This window comes from Nannospalax galili, unplaced genomic scaffold, assembly GCF_000622305.1.
Source record: "Nannospalax galili isolate Female #2095 unplaced genomic scaffold, S.galili_v1.0 scaffold996, whole genome shotgun sequence".
In the NCBI taxonomy this organism is placed as follows: domain Eukaryota; kingdom Metazoa; phylum Chordata; class Mammalia; order Rodentia; family Spalacidae; genus Nannospalax; species Nannospalax galili.
The window spans coordinates 1521267-1538637 of record NW_008339436.1 but is presented as its reverse complement, the minus strand read 5'-3'; the positions used below and the strand labels follow the sequence as shown (position 1 = coordinate 1538637).

Here is a 17371-nt window from a genome sequence, read left to right as displayed (position 1 = left end):
TTCTCACTATGCAGCTCTATCTGGCCTGGAACTCTCTATGTAGACCAGGCTGGCCTTAAGCTCAGAGACTTCTGCCCCTGCCTCCTGAGGGATAAAATTAAAGGCATGTGTCACCATGCCCAGCTTAAAAAATAAAAAAATTAGGGCTGGAGAGATGGCTCAGCGGTTAAGAGCACTGGCTGCTCCACAGAGGACCTGTGTTCGATTCCCAGCATCCACATGACAGCTAACAGCTATCCATTAACTCTAGTTCAAGGGGATCTGCCAACCTCTGTTGACCTCCATGGGCACTGCATGACATGCATGCACTTACATACATGCAAGCAATACACTCATACACACAAAAAATAAAAATAACAAAGTATATTAAAAAAACTTTACAAAAAATAATTTTAATTGGGGCAGGCAAAATAGTTCAGTGAGCCTAACCACCTGAACTCAGGAGGCAGAGGCAAGTAGATCTCTGTGAGATGGAGGTCAGCCTGGTCTGTATATCGAATTCTAGGCTTGCTAGGGCTACAGAGAGACCCTGTCTCAAAAACCCAAATTAATTTTAAAAACAAATGTATACTAAAAAAAAAATGAAAAATCCAAAATATTTACTTATTTCTTGGAAAATAAAATGAAACACAAGAAAGAAAATTGATCACGCCCATACATAGGCCAGTTATGCTTTACCTACTCCATACTTGATATTTTGGGGTTTGTTTTTTCAGATTTTTTTTTTTTTTAAATTATGGGAGAGAGGTATGTGAATGTGAATACAGTGCTCATTGATGGTCAGAAGAGGGCGGTGGAGCCCCTAGGTCTGGAGATAGAGATAGTGAACCTCCAGAGCAATGCATGCTCTTTACCGCTGACTCATCTTTCCAGCCCCCTTTTGCTTCTTTTTATGTGTGTGTGTGCATGTGAAAACCAAAGGTCAACTTCAGGTGTCCTTCCTCGGAAGCCACCCCCACCTTGTCATTTGGATAGGGTCTCTGATAGACTGGCTGGCCAGCATGCCCCAGGGGTCCCATCTCTGCCTCCCAAGCACTGGGCTTACAAGCACACACTATCTCACTCAACTTTTTGCTGGGTTTTTGTTTTCTTTTGTTGTTTTTAACGTGGGTTCTGGGCATCAATCAAGGTCCTCGTGCTTTGCGCATTTAGCACTGTAAGGACTCAGCTATCTACCCAGTCCCACTGTTTTACTTCTTGCAACAGCCTATGTAGCCCAACTCCTCCTGCCTCAGCCTCCCCAGGGCTGAGATTATGGGCATTTACAGGTGTGTGCCATCACATCTGGCCTATACTTTTAGACAAATTGCCTCCATTTCCTCAAAGACCTTCGGCTAACGCTACAACTGGGTCCCTGTACTTGGTGGCCGTTTGGTAGCGCCCTCCCAAACCATACCCCAAAGTCACATACCGCAGCACGGCAACCCAAACCCACACCTCCCCTACAGAGCCTGTGAAAGGTCCACGGGGATGCGGCAGCACCATCGGGCAACAAAGGGTCGCTTCCCGAGGCCCGGTACAAGCAGGAAGTAATGGCCGGAAGTAAAGCAAGTCTTCCAGCATTCTTTTCTGAGCTCTTTCTCTGTCTCCACCCTTTTCCTCGGCTTTGCCTATCATCCTCTTCTAACTACACTTCCCACTCCATAACGCGTGTCCACAGTGAAGATGGCGCCTGCCGGGAAAGGAACCGCGGGCTCGGCTTCAGGCCAGCCGCCGCAGCTATCTCACTTCCGGTGGCGCTGCAGTGACGCGGAGCGCGCCCGGAAGCGTGTGCGAGGCGGTGCGGTGGATGGAGGTCAACGAGGGTGTTCGGCTCACTAGTCTCGCGTCCTGGGGAGCAGGGGCTGCTGAACGTGGGTACCCGGGGCAAGAAGGGTGGCTGGGAAAGGAAGAGGTCGTCCGGGCCGGCGGGGCGATTCCGCTGTAGGCAGTGAGCCCCAGAAAAGAGGTAGGGGACACGGTGACCGGGTGGGGTGAGGGAAGGGCGCTGGGCCGGTAGCTAGGGCAGGTCCGGCCGGCTCGTACGCACGTGCCGCTCTACCTACTGTATGCACGCGGCGCGGCCCGGGAGGCTTGCGAGGCGACACCGCCTCTCTTGAGGTGCCCTGAGAGGCGTTTTTCGTCTCCTTCCGTTTTAGATTTCCGGGTGGAAATTGACCTAAACAAAAGCTTCTGGGCTTAAGTTTCTTTCTTTAAATTGCTCTTAGTTGTGTGGAAATTGGGAGGTTTTCCAGTGCTTCCTCACTTTCTGGGTTTAGTGAATTTGGGGCGCGGGCAAGTGTTCCTGTTCTCTGAACCCCACCCGCCTCAGGTATAATGTATGTATAAAGTATTTTACTGCTGCAATAATATGCTTATATGACAATAAAATATGCCGCTCTAACCGGGTGTTGTGGCTCATGCCTTTAATTCCTGCACTTGGGAGGCAGAGGCAGGGGCATCTCTGAAATAGAGACCAGCCTGATCTAAATAGCAGGTTCCAGGCCAGCTGGGACTACAGGGAAACACTGTCTCTAAAATATGCTGGCCTTATACCAGGCTCCTGGAAATACACAAAATTTCTTTAAAGAGCTTTGTGCTTTGATCCAGGCAAGTCCTGGTAACTTGTCTCACTTAGTTCCTATCTCTCCTTAGGGAATGCGACTGGCAGAGTTGTTAAAAGAAACATAAGGACATGTAGGACCTTCTTGAAGAAGGTAAGGTTCTGCTGGGCTTCATACAGATAAGGTAGGTTTTGCTGGGTCCTGTGCTGGGTGGGGAGGGCACTAGCAAGTCTTGCAACATGAGCTGAAAGTGCAAGTCTGATTAGAGTGGAGCTTAGGTTTTGTGTATTATGGGGAGAGGCAGTAAAACTGGAAGCAAGCACTTCATGTGAGAGAATGGAGAGTTTTGCTTTTGATGTGTTAGGGATGTGGCTTAGTTGGTACAGTGTATCTATGGTACATGAAGCCCTGGATTCAATTCCAAGCACTGCATAAAACTAGGAGTGGTGGCAGATGCCTATAATTCTAGCCCTTGGGAGAAAGAAGTAGGATCAGAAGAAGTTCAAGGTCATCCTCAGAGACCCTACCTCCCCAAAAAGCCTATTGTTACTGGGTTTAAGAGTTTGGAAGAAAGTGGCTTTTTTTTTTTTTTTTTCCAGATGAGTTACTGATGTAGTCTGCATTTGGCAAAGCTCACTCCTGTGTCTGTAGTGTTAAGAAGCTTCCCTGAGAAGCTTCCTGAATGTGAGTTATATGTCCTAGGTTTCCCAAAATCATTCTGACTTAGAATATCCTTGTTTCTTTAAGCCAATAATTTTTTGAACCTGAATATCTTTGAAAATGGGGAGGGGGGGGGCTTGTCCTCAAGATTTTTTCCTATAAAAGCTAGTTTTAGGAGATAACTGGAACTTCATGTCATTTGTTATGTTTTTCTTCTAGGTCGTGGGTCAGGACTGCCTCTGTAATGCTTCCCTCTCTTTTCTCTTCAGGACTTTGGAATCACTTGCTAGGAGTTTTATCTCCCCTCTCCCCCATTCCTAGCCATCATGGCAGTTCGCCTGGTGAAGCAGTGCACATGTCTCTGGAGAGAAGCTACCCGCCTAGTCCCTACTGTGGCTCCAGTTGGGCGACTGAGACTTGCTGGGGTGGCACATAAGGCTTTGACCTCCTCAGTCACCTCACCCAGTTCCCAGACCCCAAGTTCCCTGACGGAGCTGTTGAGAAAGGAACAAGTATTTACTCCCTACCCAGAACATCAAGAGGTGGACTACCTCATTGAGAAAGCCACCAGGCCCGAGGAGCTGCTAGATCTGCTTGGTGGTAACCACAAACTGCACCATAATCATCCTGCCCTCATTCTCATCCAGATCTCTTACCTGCTGTCTGAGAAACCAAAAGAAAAGGCCTTGCTCGTACAGGATGCTCGCTTTAAGCAACTTACAGGTCTGGTCAACAGCCAGGTGAGTACTCACTTAGATAAGGGGAAAATAGCCATAGGCACCAGCTATAGACAGGAGACCCCAGCATCTTCTGGCATTTCTTATTTTAGATTTCAAAGAACTTTGATGTGCTTTCTGTTTATTCTCCTGCCAGCCCCATTAGGTAAATGTTGTAGTCAAAGATAGGCAACCCAACACCTGTTTGGAGAGTACTGGTTCTTCTCAGTTCCTTTCCCCTTGACAACACTTAATTCTCACCCTCAGTGACTGGCTGTCATTTAACAGCACTCTTGAAGCCAGAGGCAATACAGTGTGACTGTAGGGTCCTTTAAGCTCAAAATGTATTGTAGCCACATTCACACTCTCAGAGGATGACAGGGAAGAGGTGAGGTCTGTTTGTATGGCTCTTGGGCAGCACTAACTACACCAGCCAGTTTCTGTCCAGTATGAGGAAATGCCCCTTCACACAGCTGCCTCCCTAGGTTCCATCAGCTAAAAGGAGGTACAACCCTGCCATGGCCAAACTGACCTTTACTTCCTAGTCTGAGTGTGGTGAAGAAGGGATTGTGCTAAGTGTTTTTTGAGCTGCAGGTTTTAAAATCAATGTAAGACATGGCTGGGATGGGGGTTTTTCTGTTGTTCTTTTTTATTTAGAGATAGGATTTCAGTAGGTAGCCCTGGCTAGCGTGACTCCTGCTATGTGAACCAGGCTGGCATCTGTATCCTGAGTGCCGGGATTAAAGGTGTGATTCCCATGCCCTCCCCGTCCCCTTTTTTTAAAGCATTTATTTGTGTAGTGTGTATGCTTGTAGATTATATATGGAGATCAGAAGACACATGTGTCAGTCCTTTCCTACCATGTGGGTCCTTGAGATCAATAACAGGTCGTTAGGCTTAACTGCAATTAACTTTACCCCCTGAGCCACCTTCCAGCCCTGAAACAAAGGTCTTTCAGATGTAAACGGTTTAGAGGTTAGCTTTCAGAGAGTTTCTTGCTATCCAGGAGCCTGGAAAGATGTAGGCATCCAGACCTTCCAGAGCACTAGGATAACTCTTGTGCTTTATCTGCCTCCCCAGCCCTTCAGACAGCAGCATCTCCATTTCCTGCCTGCCTCCTTGCATGTGTTCTTTGCACTCTCATTACACCCTTTGTGTAATGGGGTATCCAAAAGACTTACCTTTAACTGCAGGACACTCCTAGCTCAGATCACATGTATATGACTTTTCTCATCACAAGGACAAAGTACATGAGAGCAACTTAAGGCTCGGAGTTTAGAGAGTACAGCCCGTTGTGGTAGTGAAAATGTTAAGTGGGAGCTTGTGGTGGTTGGTCCCGTCAAAGCAGCAGACAGGAAGGGAAGCAGGAAAGACTATAACGAGTTAATAGTAAAACTGACCCTAGAGCTGGGTGTGGTGGTGCACACCTTTAGTCCCAGCACTCAGGAGGCAGAGGCAGGCAGATCTCTGAGGTCAAGGCCAGCCTGGTCTACATAGTTCCAGGAAAGCTGGGCCTACAGGGAGACCCTATCTCAAAAAGACCAAAAAATAATAATAATAAACTGACCCTAGAAAGCCAGTGTTGCCGCCTGTGCTAGTGGAGTCAAGGCTCTTGTGCCCACTCCAACCTGCAGCTAGACCTACTTTGCTTACAGTTCAGGTATGCATAACACATAGACCAAGATTGAATCTGTATTAGAGAATTTTCTCTTAACACTTAAAATTATTTCTTGGACAGACAGGCTACCCAGGCCATCTCCAGTAGTGGAAAACTAAGAGGACCAGGCTCAGGGAAATAGGTCCCGTGAGGCTGGGGTGGGAGTAACTGTTCTGAAGAATTTAATAAAATGCTTGTGAAACTGGCTTCATAGAGCCCTTTTAGAAGATCAACAGGGCTCCATATGTGGTTGCCTTTGTCCTTTCCCTGTCCAGATAGCTTCAGTCTGGCACGGGACCCTTGTGAAGCTGCTGCGGAGCATGTACACACTGGCACTTCCACAGACCACCAAGGAGCTGCAGTCAGTGGAGCAGGAGGTGCGCTGGCGCCTGCGGAGGCTGAAGTACAAGCACTTGGTCTTCCTTGCTGAGTCCTGTGCTTCTTCCATGCGGGAACACCACTCCCAAGAGCTGCTGGCTGAGCTGCTGATGCATCTGGAGAGGCGCTGGACAGAGATCTCTGATAGCCGCACCCTGGTGGTCATGATGATGAAGGCAGGGTGCTTCTCAGAATCATTGATGAACCGCCTGGAAGACAAGGTATGGGGCTAAGAGCAGACTTCCTGGGGGGCTTTGAGCCTACTCCTTAGGTTATTGTCTTGTGCACTGGGATAGGAGCCCTTCAAGCTTCTGGACAGAATCTCAGGCATCACATAGATAAGGACTCTAGCCACATTGATCCAGTAGCCACCCACATGATCTATAGAGATACATGTGGCAAGTACCTCCTGAAGTTAACACAAGGGTCCTGGTTAGGCCTGAGCTAGCTCCTACACAGTTGAGCTTCTTGCTAGAGCCCTCCTAGAGATGGCTATGTCCAGCCTCACCCCTCCTCCCACCCTTGGTGCTACCCTTGCAGTCAAGTCAAATTCAGTTCCCATCCTATCATGATGGGAGCTGGCCAAAATGGCTGCCACAGTAACTTCTGCTGCTCATGGGCCCTGTGTCCTCTGCCCTGGGACCTGGGGATAAGTTTGGCTGCAGACATTGTATTCTAGGCCCATGAGTACCTGGGGCAGACAAAGAGGCAGGTCCTGTGCAGACGGGCCTGTGTTGAGTAAGCTCAGGCCCAGTTGCTATCTCACAGGGGCTGCACTGGATGGGACCCCTGCCCCCAGCTCGTCCCCACCTCAGCTGATCCCTGCGGGGCTGTGGTTGACAGTGCCTGGAGCTGGTGGAGCAGTTTGGCCCTGATGAGCTTCGGAAAGTGCTAGTGACGCTGGCAGCACAGAGCCGGCGGTCGGTGCCCCTGCTGCGGGCCATCTCCTACCACCTGGTTCAGAAGCCCTTCGTACTGACAAAAGACATGCTCCTGGACCTGGCCTACGCCTATGGTGAGGAGAGGGAGCCCTGGCCACAGACATGTGCAGCCATGTCAAATTCAGTGCCTACTCTACCAATGGCAGGCACTGGCCCAAAAGGCTGCCATAGAAATACTGTGACTCATGGGCCCTGTACCCTTGCCTGGGCTCAGGGATAAATTTGGTCACAGACATCAAGCCCCTAAACCTCAAGGCTGAGATGGGGCGGGGCAGTGGATGGCCACTGACTTCCCCAGCTGATGTCAGTTCCATCCCAAAGGCAAACTCAACTTCCACCAAACCCAAGTGTCCCAGCGCCTGGCTGCTGACCTGCTAACCCTCATTCCTAGCCTGACATCTGGTGAGGTGGCCCGCTGCACCAAGTCCTTTGCTTTGCTCAAGTGGCTCAACCTGCCCCTCTTTGAAGCCTTTACCCAGGTAAGTCAGAACCAATTCTGGGGCTCTCTGTACCTAGGGACTCTAGGCCTCAGTTGGGAGCTGCTGCTTTATTTATGGAAGTAGAGCCAGGCTTTGTGGATCATAAATGCAGGGTACTTTTTATTCATTTGGAAAGGTAGGGGAAAGCATTTGAGAGCTGTTTCCTCTGTTTTGTCCCTGAACATCCTGTTTCCATTCATCTTGGGGCAGTTATGGCTCTGCACAGGGAGGGAAGGCTAAGAATCTCTCTACCAGCTACTGACCACCTCAAGTAGAAATGCATGGAAAGACAGACCGTGTACTCACATGTCCCTGTAGCTGTCAGAGAAAATTTCTAAAGTTAATGTCAGAGAGGTGGATTCCAGGACTCTGCTCTCTGGGCATCTGCTGCTGGATGAAGGGTCTGGGCTCTGGGGAGGGGAGAAGACAGCTGCTGTCAAGGCACTTACTTACCTTGTCCCTCTGATTGACCTAGCATCTCCTGAGCAGAGCACAAAATGTCTCCCTGTCTCATCTAAGCAACATGCTTCTAGCTTTTGCCCGTCTGAACTTCCATCCAGAACAAGAGGATCAATTCTTCAACTTGGTATGAGCATTTGGACAGGCATTCCCCTTGCCTGCTACCTGCTTGCTCCTGACTCAAGCTACTGTCCTAGGAGTGGCTTGGACTGAGTGGGAGAGATGGGGCCACAACACTAAACGTGGGAGAATCAGGGACATCCCAGAAGCCCTTGGTGAACAGCCGTATCATTGAGGACTTGCTGCCCTAGGATGTTGTAGTCTCTGGACCGAGCCTACTTTCTCTACCATACTCTCTTCTTGTCCAGGTACGTGAAAAGCTGATACCCATGCTGGGGAACCTGGAGCCAGCCCTGCAGGTGGACCTGGTATGGGCACTTTGTGTGCTGCAGCAGGTGCAGGAGGCAGAGTTGCAAGCAGTTCTCCATCCTGAATTTCACACAAAATATCTAGGTGAGGATTCCTCCTGTACATAACACATGCCCACACACTTGTGCATCCAGAAATCTTCCTGGTTTACCCGCCAGGGAAGAAGGGAACATTGGAGCAGAGAAGAAAGCCAAATGTACCCCTAGAACTTTTCCATCCCCTCCCTGCAATTGGCCCATAGAACTTAACCTTGGAGTGCCAACCTAAGACTGGCTGGGGAACCACTACCTTTCCATCTAGTGTCTCTTCTGATCCCTATTTCTACACCTGCTGCTGTACATCAACCTACCTTTCTCTGTTCCCCAGGGAGCAAATCTCCAAAGGACCAGAACATCTTACAGAAGTTGGTCCATATCAACACCACTGCCCGGCTGGAGCACCCTGAGTACAAAGGTCCCTTCCTGCCAGCATCGGCTGTGGCCCTCACTCCCTCAGCCTCTGACAAGAAGATGACTCCCCTACAAAAGGACCTGCAGGAGACTCTAAAGGCACTGCTGGGGAGTGCTGACCGGGGCAGCCTGGAGGTGGCCACCCAGTATGGCTGGGTGCTGGGTGAGGGCTCCCCTCTGCTGGGAACGGGCCTGGATCTAACATGACCATTATAACCTTGCATGCTGCAATAAAAAACAACCCAGAGCTGTAGGCATCTCCCCCATTCCTGTGTGTGTTTGTCCTGTGGAATCTCAGGGACATCACATGCAGATTCTTAGCCCATTCCCTTCCCCTAGATGCAGAAGTAGTCCTGAGTGCTGATGGCCAGTTTCTGCCCCTGAGGGATTTTGTTGCTCCTCACCTTATCCAGCCAGTTGGGAGCCAGCCACTGCCTCCAGGGGCTAAGAGGTAGGTAGCCACAGGTCCCTGGTACTGGCCCTAGATGGGTCACACAGGCACTGCTCTTGGACCACATTTTCTCCTCCCCTCTTCCTCTGAAAGACTGAGATAGCACACTTTGTGAGCGCCCCTTTCTACCTGCCAGAATTGCTTTCCTGCGCTGGGAATTCCCCAACTTCAGCAGCCGAAGCAAGGACTTGTTAGGCCGTTTCATCCTGGCCCGTCGACATGTGCTGGCTGCAGGCTTCCTGGTAGTAGATGTGAGTACCTATGGGGTAGGCTGTCTACACAGGGAGAAGCCTCACCCAGTTTAAAGAGGGCCTAGAGCTAAAAGGATGCAGGTAGATAGCTGTCAAGCCCTGACCCCTAACCCATAGCCTGTTTTTCTCTCACTCACACATAGAGGGTCTAGGCTCCTGTGCGTACACCAAGAGGGCTGCGCTGCTCTGCTCTCATAGCCAGGGCTCATTCTCAGGAAGTCAGACTGGCAGCCTGGCTGCCAATGTGACCACGTGGAGCTGGTCTGCTGCAGAAAGGTCAAGGTCTGGTTGCAGTGCTAACTTTCCTATAAAGGCCCAGAGAGAAAGTTTAGAACTTTAAGAACTGCATAGAGGTTGGCATCACATTTTCTTCAGAGGCTCTGCTGGGTCCTGCCTGGTGCAACCTCTCTATCCCTATAGAGCCAGGGCCTCTCCACTTACACAGACTCTAGTTCCTTGGGCTCTTCCTGAGGACTTTGAAGCTAAGAGCTGGGTATTCAAAGCTGTTAGTCACCAGCACTGTCAAAGGGAAGGGCCACTGAGCAGGTGAGGGCAGGTAAGGATTCCACAGTCCATGTGACCTTCCCCCACTGTCTCTTTCCAGGTCCCATACTATGAGTGGCTGGAACTCAAGTCTGAATGGCAAAAAGGTGCCTACCTCAAGGACAAGATACGTAAAGCAGTGGCTGAAGAGCTGGCCAAATGATCATTTCCTGTCAGGACTGCATGCCAGGGGCCAGCTGCCCAGTGAATGCTGGGCAGGCCAGAGGTACCGCCCTTGAGGATGAACATCTCTGCAGGATCTTGGCCTGAGTGGGGGTACCAGAAGCTCCAAGGGACAGCTGGTCCTCTCTTGGGCAATAAATCTTTAATTTTGTTCAAAACCAAGCAGCCTCCTAGACTCTGTTCTGTCTTGTCTCTTCTGTCTGTCTGACTGCCCCATGCTGCCCCCCCACACACACACCTCTTTCCCATACTCTCACCTACCTGTCTGGGAAGCAGGGAATAACCTCCACCCCTCAGTAATGCCTGCTTAACACAGCCCAGCCAGAAGGGCTGACTTGAGAGATGGAAAACCTTGGGCTCAGACAGGTAAAGTCTTAGACTTTAGGGATAAGGAGCTTCCTGGGGAAGCTGACTGCATTTTATGAGTGCACAGCATAGTTCTGATTACAGTCCTGGGAGATTTCCTCTCATCCCTAGTTTAGTTTACGGTCCTTGGTTTTCTTCCAGTAACAGGTGGTGTAAGAACATTTGGAAGGCCCTGGTTCTAGAAGAGAGTCCCCATCTAGATTGTCAGGGTGTCTATCTTCTAGCCTCTGTAGGAGACTCCCAGAGGAGTCTTGCCTCCGAAGGCTTGCCCTCAGGAGAGTCTGAAGGAAACACCACCCTCTGTACCCCCAGCACCAGTCTGAATCATCTGTCAGAGGCGCTTAGCACAGAACACAGTTCTGGGTACTACAGAAGATTGTTCCCTAGTCTAGAGGAAGAGGAAAGCAGGAAAGTGGCCAGCACTGACTTGACTTACAGTGAAGGGAGAAGAGGCCAAGCTTGGCTGGGTTGAGGTGGGGCTGGTGAACAGTGCTGAGACAAGCCCGCTGGGGAGGCCTTGCTGGCGTCAGGGAGTGAAGGTTTGTGCTGCTCACCACTTGGGCCACTGGCTTTTGTTTTGAGGTAACTGGAGATCACCCTGCGGTTACTCTGGCTTCCTCATAAGACTATGCTGCGGAGTCACACCCCAGTGTTGACATAAACGAAGTCGGGCTGAAGGACATTCCTGTCCCCACAAGTTCCACAGGGCACCTACCCTGCCTTACAATTATTTTGAGTGTTCCATTACAATAAAGGACTCGGGCTGGAGAGATGGCTTAGCCATTAAAAACACTGGTTGTTCTTGCAAAAGACCTGGATTCAAATCCCCGCACCCACATAGCAGCTAACAGCTATCTGTAACTCCAGTTCCAGGAGATCCCACAGCCTCTTCTGTTCTCGGGCACTGCATGACACGGGTGCACTTACCTACATGCAGGCATAACACTCATACATAAAATAAAAATAATAAATATTAAAGGACTCAGGATGTGAACTTATTGGGAACATCCACATTTTCTTAAATATTTTATGTGTATGAGTGTATTGCCTGCATGTATGTGAGTGTACCCGTGTCATGCAATGCTGCAGAGGTCAGAAGAAGGCTTCAGATTCCCTGGAACTGGAGTTAAGGACGGTTCGAGACTGGTCTCACTGGTCTGGTCTTGCCCAATATGCCAAACTGACTAGCCAGCAAGCCCCAAGGGTCTTCCTGTCTCTATCTTACTAAGGCTAGAATCAAAAGCAAGCTTTGGGAATCGAACTCAGGTTCTCATGCTTACAAGACAAGCACTTTACTGATTGAGCTATCTTTTAGACTTGGTAGATTAAAATTGAGGATGAGGTTTTCTTGCCTCCCTGGAATTGATCTGTTGAAAAGCCATCTTCCCCCATTGACTTTTTTGTACTTATGCAAAAAGTTTGCATATTTCTGTGGGTATGTTTCTGAGTTTTTGTGGTGTTGGTATGTTTTCTGTCCCTATGGCAATGTTACATCTTGATGTGACTATAAAATGGTGTTTTTTGTCAGGTATTGTGGTATACTCCTATAGTCTCAGAACTAGTGGTTAACATAAGAGAATTGCCCTTTTTTTGGTCTTTTTTGAGACAGGGTCTCCTTGTAGCCCCAGCTGTCCTGGAACTCACTATGTAGACCAGGCTGGCCTCGAACTCACAAAGATCCACCTGCCTGTGCCTCCCAAGTGCTGGGATTAAAGGCATGTGCCACCACGCCCAGCGAGAACTGCCATTTTTAAGGCCAGCCTGAGCTGTGGGTCTTTTTGTAAGGCCTTAATACGGGCAGAGTAAATGGGTTCTCTAAACATGGAATTTCAATAGAAACAGCACTAAGTTTATGGGTCATTTTAAGGAGATTCAACATCTTTGCTGTGTTGAACTTGCAGTCTGCTTTTGATAGCTTTCATCACTGTTTTGTTTTTGTTTTCAGTGTGTGGTCAAGAACTGCTTTCAGGCTGGGTGTGGTAGCACATGCCTTTAATCCCAGCACTTGGGAGGCAGAGGCAGGCTGATCTCTGTGAGAATGAGGCCAGCCTGGACTACATAGTGAGTTCCAGGTCAGCTGGGGCTACAATGAGACCCTGTCTCAAAAAGACAAAAAATAAAAATAAAAAGATTGAGACTGGAGAATCGATGGCTCAGCACTTAAAAGCACCATCTGCTCTTGCAAAGGACCTGGGTTCAATTCCCAGTACCCACATGGTGCCTCATAACCATTCCTAACTCCAGTTCCAGGGGGTCTGACACCTTCTTCTGACTTACCCAGGCATTGCAGGACACAGGTGCACTTACTCATAAAAATAAAATAAAATTTGAAAAAAATATTTATGTATGCATATGTCTGAATGTGTGCCACATATATGCATATGACCTCAGAGGCTGGAAGAGGGCATTAGATCCCCTAGAACTGGAGTTAGAGATAGTCATAAGCTACTGATGTGGTGCTGGGAACCAAACTCGGGTCCTCTGGAAAAGAGGGAAGCACTCTTAACTGCTGAGTCATCTCTAACCCGTGTTATTTTTTAATCATGTTTGTTATTATATAGAAATTGGAGCCCGGCGTGGTGGCACACGCCTTTAATCCCAGCACTTGGGAGGCAGAGGCAGGCGGATCTCTGTGAGTTCAAGGCCAACCTGGTCTACATAGTGAGTTCCAGGACAGCTGGGGCTACAGGGAGACCCTGTCTCCAAAAGACCAAAAAAAAAAAAAAAAAAAAAAAAAAAAAAAATGGACTGGATTGTCTAACTTCCTGAACTCCTTTATTAGTCTCATGCATGTTTTTTGGTTTTGTGACAGGGTCTCATGTATCCTTGGCTAGCCTCAGACTCACTGTATAGTAGAGGCTGGCCTTGAACTTCTGATCCTCTGGCCTCCACCTCTCAACTTCTCTTACAGGCATGTGTCACTGCCATGCCCAAGTGTACTAGGGTTCTCTAGAGGAAAAGCACCTGTAAAGAATTTACTAGATTGACTTACATGACAGAGAGTGGGTAGTCTAATGACAAGTCTTCACACTTGGAGAAGCAGAGAGTTTGGTAGCTGCTTGGTCCGTGAGGCTGGTGCTCAAGGCCTGGAAGATTCCTGAAGAACGACTTGCCCTCGGTCCATGTTGAAAAGCTGAGCTTTGGTGTCAGTGAAGGATGGCACCAGAGGGGAGTAAAGGTGGGCAGGCAAAAGACTTCATACTTGCACAGCGGGGACAGCTGTTCCTTCTGTTGCCTCTTGGTCTTCAGCTTCCGATGTCTGGAAAACTGCCATATGTGGCTCGGGTCTTGGGCCACAGGTCTAGGGACATGTACTTCTGACCCTTGTAGAATTTCACAAGGTTTTCTTTCTGAGTCTGGTTAGTGACTGGTGAGGACACAAGGAATGGATTTGTAGACAACTCAGATCTTGGAGAGCATGGATGCCAAGCCACCTATCACTTCAGTGATGCACAACTGGGACAGTTCCAATTTGAGATTGGACTGTCCAACCTTTCTATCAGCTTCTTGCCATGAAGGTTCCAAGCCTAAATCTTAGCCATTGCTGCCTAGTTTTTAAATTTATTGGCGGCAGGCCAATGAGTGTGCTCCCCAGTTTGCACGGCAAGTGCATTTATCTTGGCAGCACCCTTCAGGCTTCTGTATGTTTAGGCAGTCCAGAAGGTGCTGCCCACTCTGGGGGAGGTCTTCCCCTCTCCCCCATTAATCCTTCCAGAAAATACACTCAGACTCATCCAGAGATGTGTCTCAGTTGGTCTCAATTCAGTTTAATGGAGTGCTTGCACCACCTGGGCACTTCCCCCAAAACTTCTAGGCCAGTAGAGCCCAAGGTTGCAAGAATAGGAAGCAAAATTTTTTTCTGGTGGATCACCAGGGGAGATGGTGAATGGTACAGTTCCCATTTCCACCCCTTGATTGTTGGCTCTGGGAATCCCGTGAGTCCTGGCTAGAGGAGAAACAACCATGTATCGGACTCTGAATTCAAAGCATATGCTCGTTTCTGGAAGAACCTGCCCTTGCCCTCCAGGCTATTGTCACTTAGTTGGTGCTGTAACTTGTTTTATGTCTGTATTTGGATACATATGCCATGGCATGGGTGTGGACACGGGTATGGAAGTTAGAGGACAGCTTGGGAATTGGATCTCCTTCCACTGTGGATTTCAGGGATTGAACTCAAATTGTCAGGTCTTTACCCACTGAGCCATCTTGCCAGCTCCCCCCGCCCCCCTTTTCTTAACACTTACATTTTGTGGGCTTATGTGCCAGAGCATGAGTATGGTGGTCAGAGGCTAACTTGCAGGAGTCAGTTCTTTCTACCATGTGGGTCCTAGGGATCAAACTCAGGTCATCAGACTTGGTGGCAAGAGCAACTGGTGCTCTGAACCGCTGAGCCATCTCTCCAGCCCCTGGACTAGAAGTTTTTAAAGTGTGTCCTTATGATTTTTTTAAATGTTACTGACATCTGTTGTAATGTTTCTTTTTTCACTTCAATTTTATTAATTTGGATCTTCTATTTCTCTTGGTATGTTTGGCTAGGGATTTGTCAATCTTGCTAATCTTCTCAAAGAACCAACTCTTCACTTCATTGATTCTTTGCACTGATTTTTTTCATTTCTATTTCATTCATTTCGGCCCTGATTTTGATGACTTTGTCCCATCTACTGTTTTTGGATTTGGTTTATTCTTGTTTTTCCCAGGACCTTAAGGTGTATCATTGAGCTGTTAATTTAAGATTTCTCAAAAAAAAATCTTAAAACTTAAAAAATAATTTTTTTCTGTGTATGAGTATTCTGCCTGCATTTATGTAAGTGCACGTGTCATGCAATGCCTGCAGAGGCCAAAAGAAGGCATCAGAGCTCCTGGAACTGGAGTTAGGGGTGGCTGTTAGCTTCCATGCCATGTGGGTGCTGGGACCCAAACCCAAGTCCTCTGCAAGAGCAGCCAGTGCCTTATCCACTGAGCCATCTCTCCAGCCCCCTTAAAATTTTTGATGTAGGTACTTATAGTGCTATAAACTTTCCTCTTAGGATTGGCTTCATTGTGACCCAAAGATTTTGATGTTTTCATTTTCACTCAGTTCTAGAAATTTTTCTCTGTGTGTGTGTGTGTGTGTGTGTGTGTGTGTGTGTGTGTGTGTGTGTGTGTGTCTTTTTGAGACAGAGTCTCCCTGTAGCCTCAGCTGACCTGGAACTCACAATATATACCCAGGCTGGCTTGAATTCACAGAGATCTGCCTGCCTCTACCTCCCAAGTCCTGGGACTACAGGCATCTATCACCATGCCCGGCTGAAATATTTTTCTTTTGAGCCAGGGTCTCCCTTAGCCACAGCTGGCCTGGAACTCCCTATGTAGACCAGGCTGGCCTCAATCTCACAGAAATTCACCTACCTCTCCCTCCCAAGTGCTGGGATTAAAGGTGTGCACACTAGGAATTTTTTGATTTCTTTATTTGTCTCACACCATTCAATGGTATGTTGCTTAGTCTCCTGGAGTTTGTATACTTCCTTGGGTTTCTCCTTCTGCTGACAGGCAGCTTTATTTCATTGTAGTCAGATAGAATAACGTAGGGGGTTATTTCAATTTTCCTATATTTGAGAGTTGCTTTGTGGCCTAGTAAGCAGTCAGTTTTAGACAAAGTTTATGTAGTCTTTATGTTTGGATAGAATGATCTTTAGACAACTGAAAGATCTTCCAAGTCATTCTCACTGGAGTTCATCACTACAGGATTAGTAATTGGGGAAGGGACTTGTCGAAGTTTTTCATGTTACTTTTGTTTTTGCACTGGACTTGGACATCTGAAGTAGGTTTTTTGTTTTCTTTTGTTTTGTTTTGGGGGTTTTTGTTTGTTTGTTTGTTTGTTTGTTTTGTCTTTTTGAGACAGGGTTTCCCTGCAGCCCCAGCTGGCCTGGAACTCACTATGTAGACCAGGCTGGCCTCGAACTTACAGAGATCCGCCTGCCTCTGCCTCCCGAGTGCTGGGACTAAAGGTGTGCGCCACTACGCCCGGCTCTGAAGTAGTTTTTTAGTTGAGTCTTTTTGTTCCTATCACCTTGTTTTCTTTCATGTAGGCATATACAATGCTCAGGGGCATATTAAGTTGTGAAAGGTTTGAGATGCTGTTTTCTTCTGTGGAACTGGTATTGAGGGCTGCAGGTTCTAGTCCTAGTCATCTTGGGAGAGTCAGGTACTGTCTGCCTGAACAGAGTACCAATGGTCAGCTTACCTCTTGCTGGTCCTCTCCCCTGCTGCTTCTAGTGTGGTTCTCCACACTTTGTTTCCCTACTTGAGTAAGTTCTAGCTAATTACAGGTTGGGGAAGGAGATTTCAGGAAGCTGGGTGTAAAGTCAGGAGGCTTATGGGATGAGAAAGAACAGGGCTTAACTGAGAAGACTGGGAAGTGAGATCCAGGAGGAGCCAGAATGCTATGGGGTGAGGCAGAGCTTAGCCAAGTAGCAGCCCAGGGAAAGGAGAGCACAGAGGAGCCAGGAGTCCTCTAGGGTGGGATGGAAAGGGCAAAATTCTTTTTCTTTAATCCAAAAATATTTCTCTTTCTTTAATTTTATCAAAAATGCATTTGGGGGCTAGAGAGATGGTTCAGTGGTTAAGAGCACTTGCTGCTCTTACAGAAGACCTGGGTTTGGTTCCCACCACCCACATGGCATCTCACAACCATCTGTAACTCCAGCTCCAGAGGATCTGATGCCTTCTTCTGGCCTCTGCCAGCACCAGGCAGATACAAAGTGCACATACATACATGCAGGCAAAACACTCATACACATAAAATAAATAAATTTTTTAAAATGCATTTCATGGGCTGGAGAGATGGCTCAGCGGTTAAGAACACTGGTTGTTCTTGCAGAAGACCC

General features: G+C 48.2%; 1 protein-coding gene, 2 non-coding genes and 1 pseudogene across 6 annotated transcripts; 3 read left to right on the top strand and 1 right to left on the bottom strand.

Moving 5' to 3' along the window:
- The first annotated feature begins 1753 nt into the window (after positions 1 to 1753).
- On the top strand, positions 1754 to 10301 carry Tbrg4 (transforming growth factor beta regulator 4). 4 transcript variants are annotated; one of them, XM_008834104.3, is made up of 13 exons: positions 1754 to 1948; positions 2635 to 2696; positions 3143 to 3227; positions 3473 to 3943; positions 5852 to 6175; positions 6798 to 6969; positions 7217 to 7374; positions 7850 to 7960; positions 8202 to 8346; positions 8629 to 8874; positions 9051 to 9162; positions 9299 to 9413; positions 10018 to 10301. In XM_008834104.3, exons 4-13 carry the CDS (start codon positions 3530 to 3532, stop codon positions 10117 to 10119), a joined length of 1899 nt encoding a protein of 632 aa, XP_008832326.1. In that variant the 5' UTR covers positions 1754 to 1948; positions 2635 to 2696; positions 3143 to 3227; positions 3473 to 3529; the 3' UTR covers positions 10120 to 10301. The 4 variants fall into 4 exon arrangements, with proteins under 4 accessions (XP_008832326.1, XP_029419902.1, XP_008832325.1 ...); XM_029564042.1 differs by having other exon boundaries at positions 2635 to 2727; XM_008834103.3 differs by lacking the exon at positions 3143 to 3227.
- On the top strand, positions 6490 to 6625 carry LOC115070573. The gene has a single exon (XR_003849730.1). It is a non-coding gene; the product is annotated as a small nucleolar RNA SNORA5 (small nucleolar RNA).
- Positions 7001 to 7133, top strand: LOC115070572. Its single transcript, XR_003849729.1, has one exon. It is a non-coding gene; the product is annotated as a small nucleolar RNA SNORA5 (small nucleolar RNA).
- A 3192-nt stretch (positions 10302 to 13493) lies between the features above and the next one.
- LOC108490913 lies at positions 13494 to 14047 on the bottom strand (annotated as a pseudogene).
- Positions 14048 to 17371: the final 3324 nt, after the last annotated feature.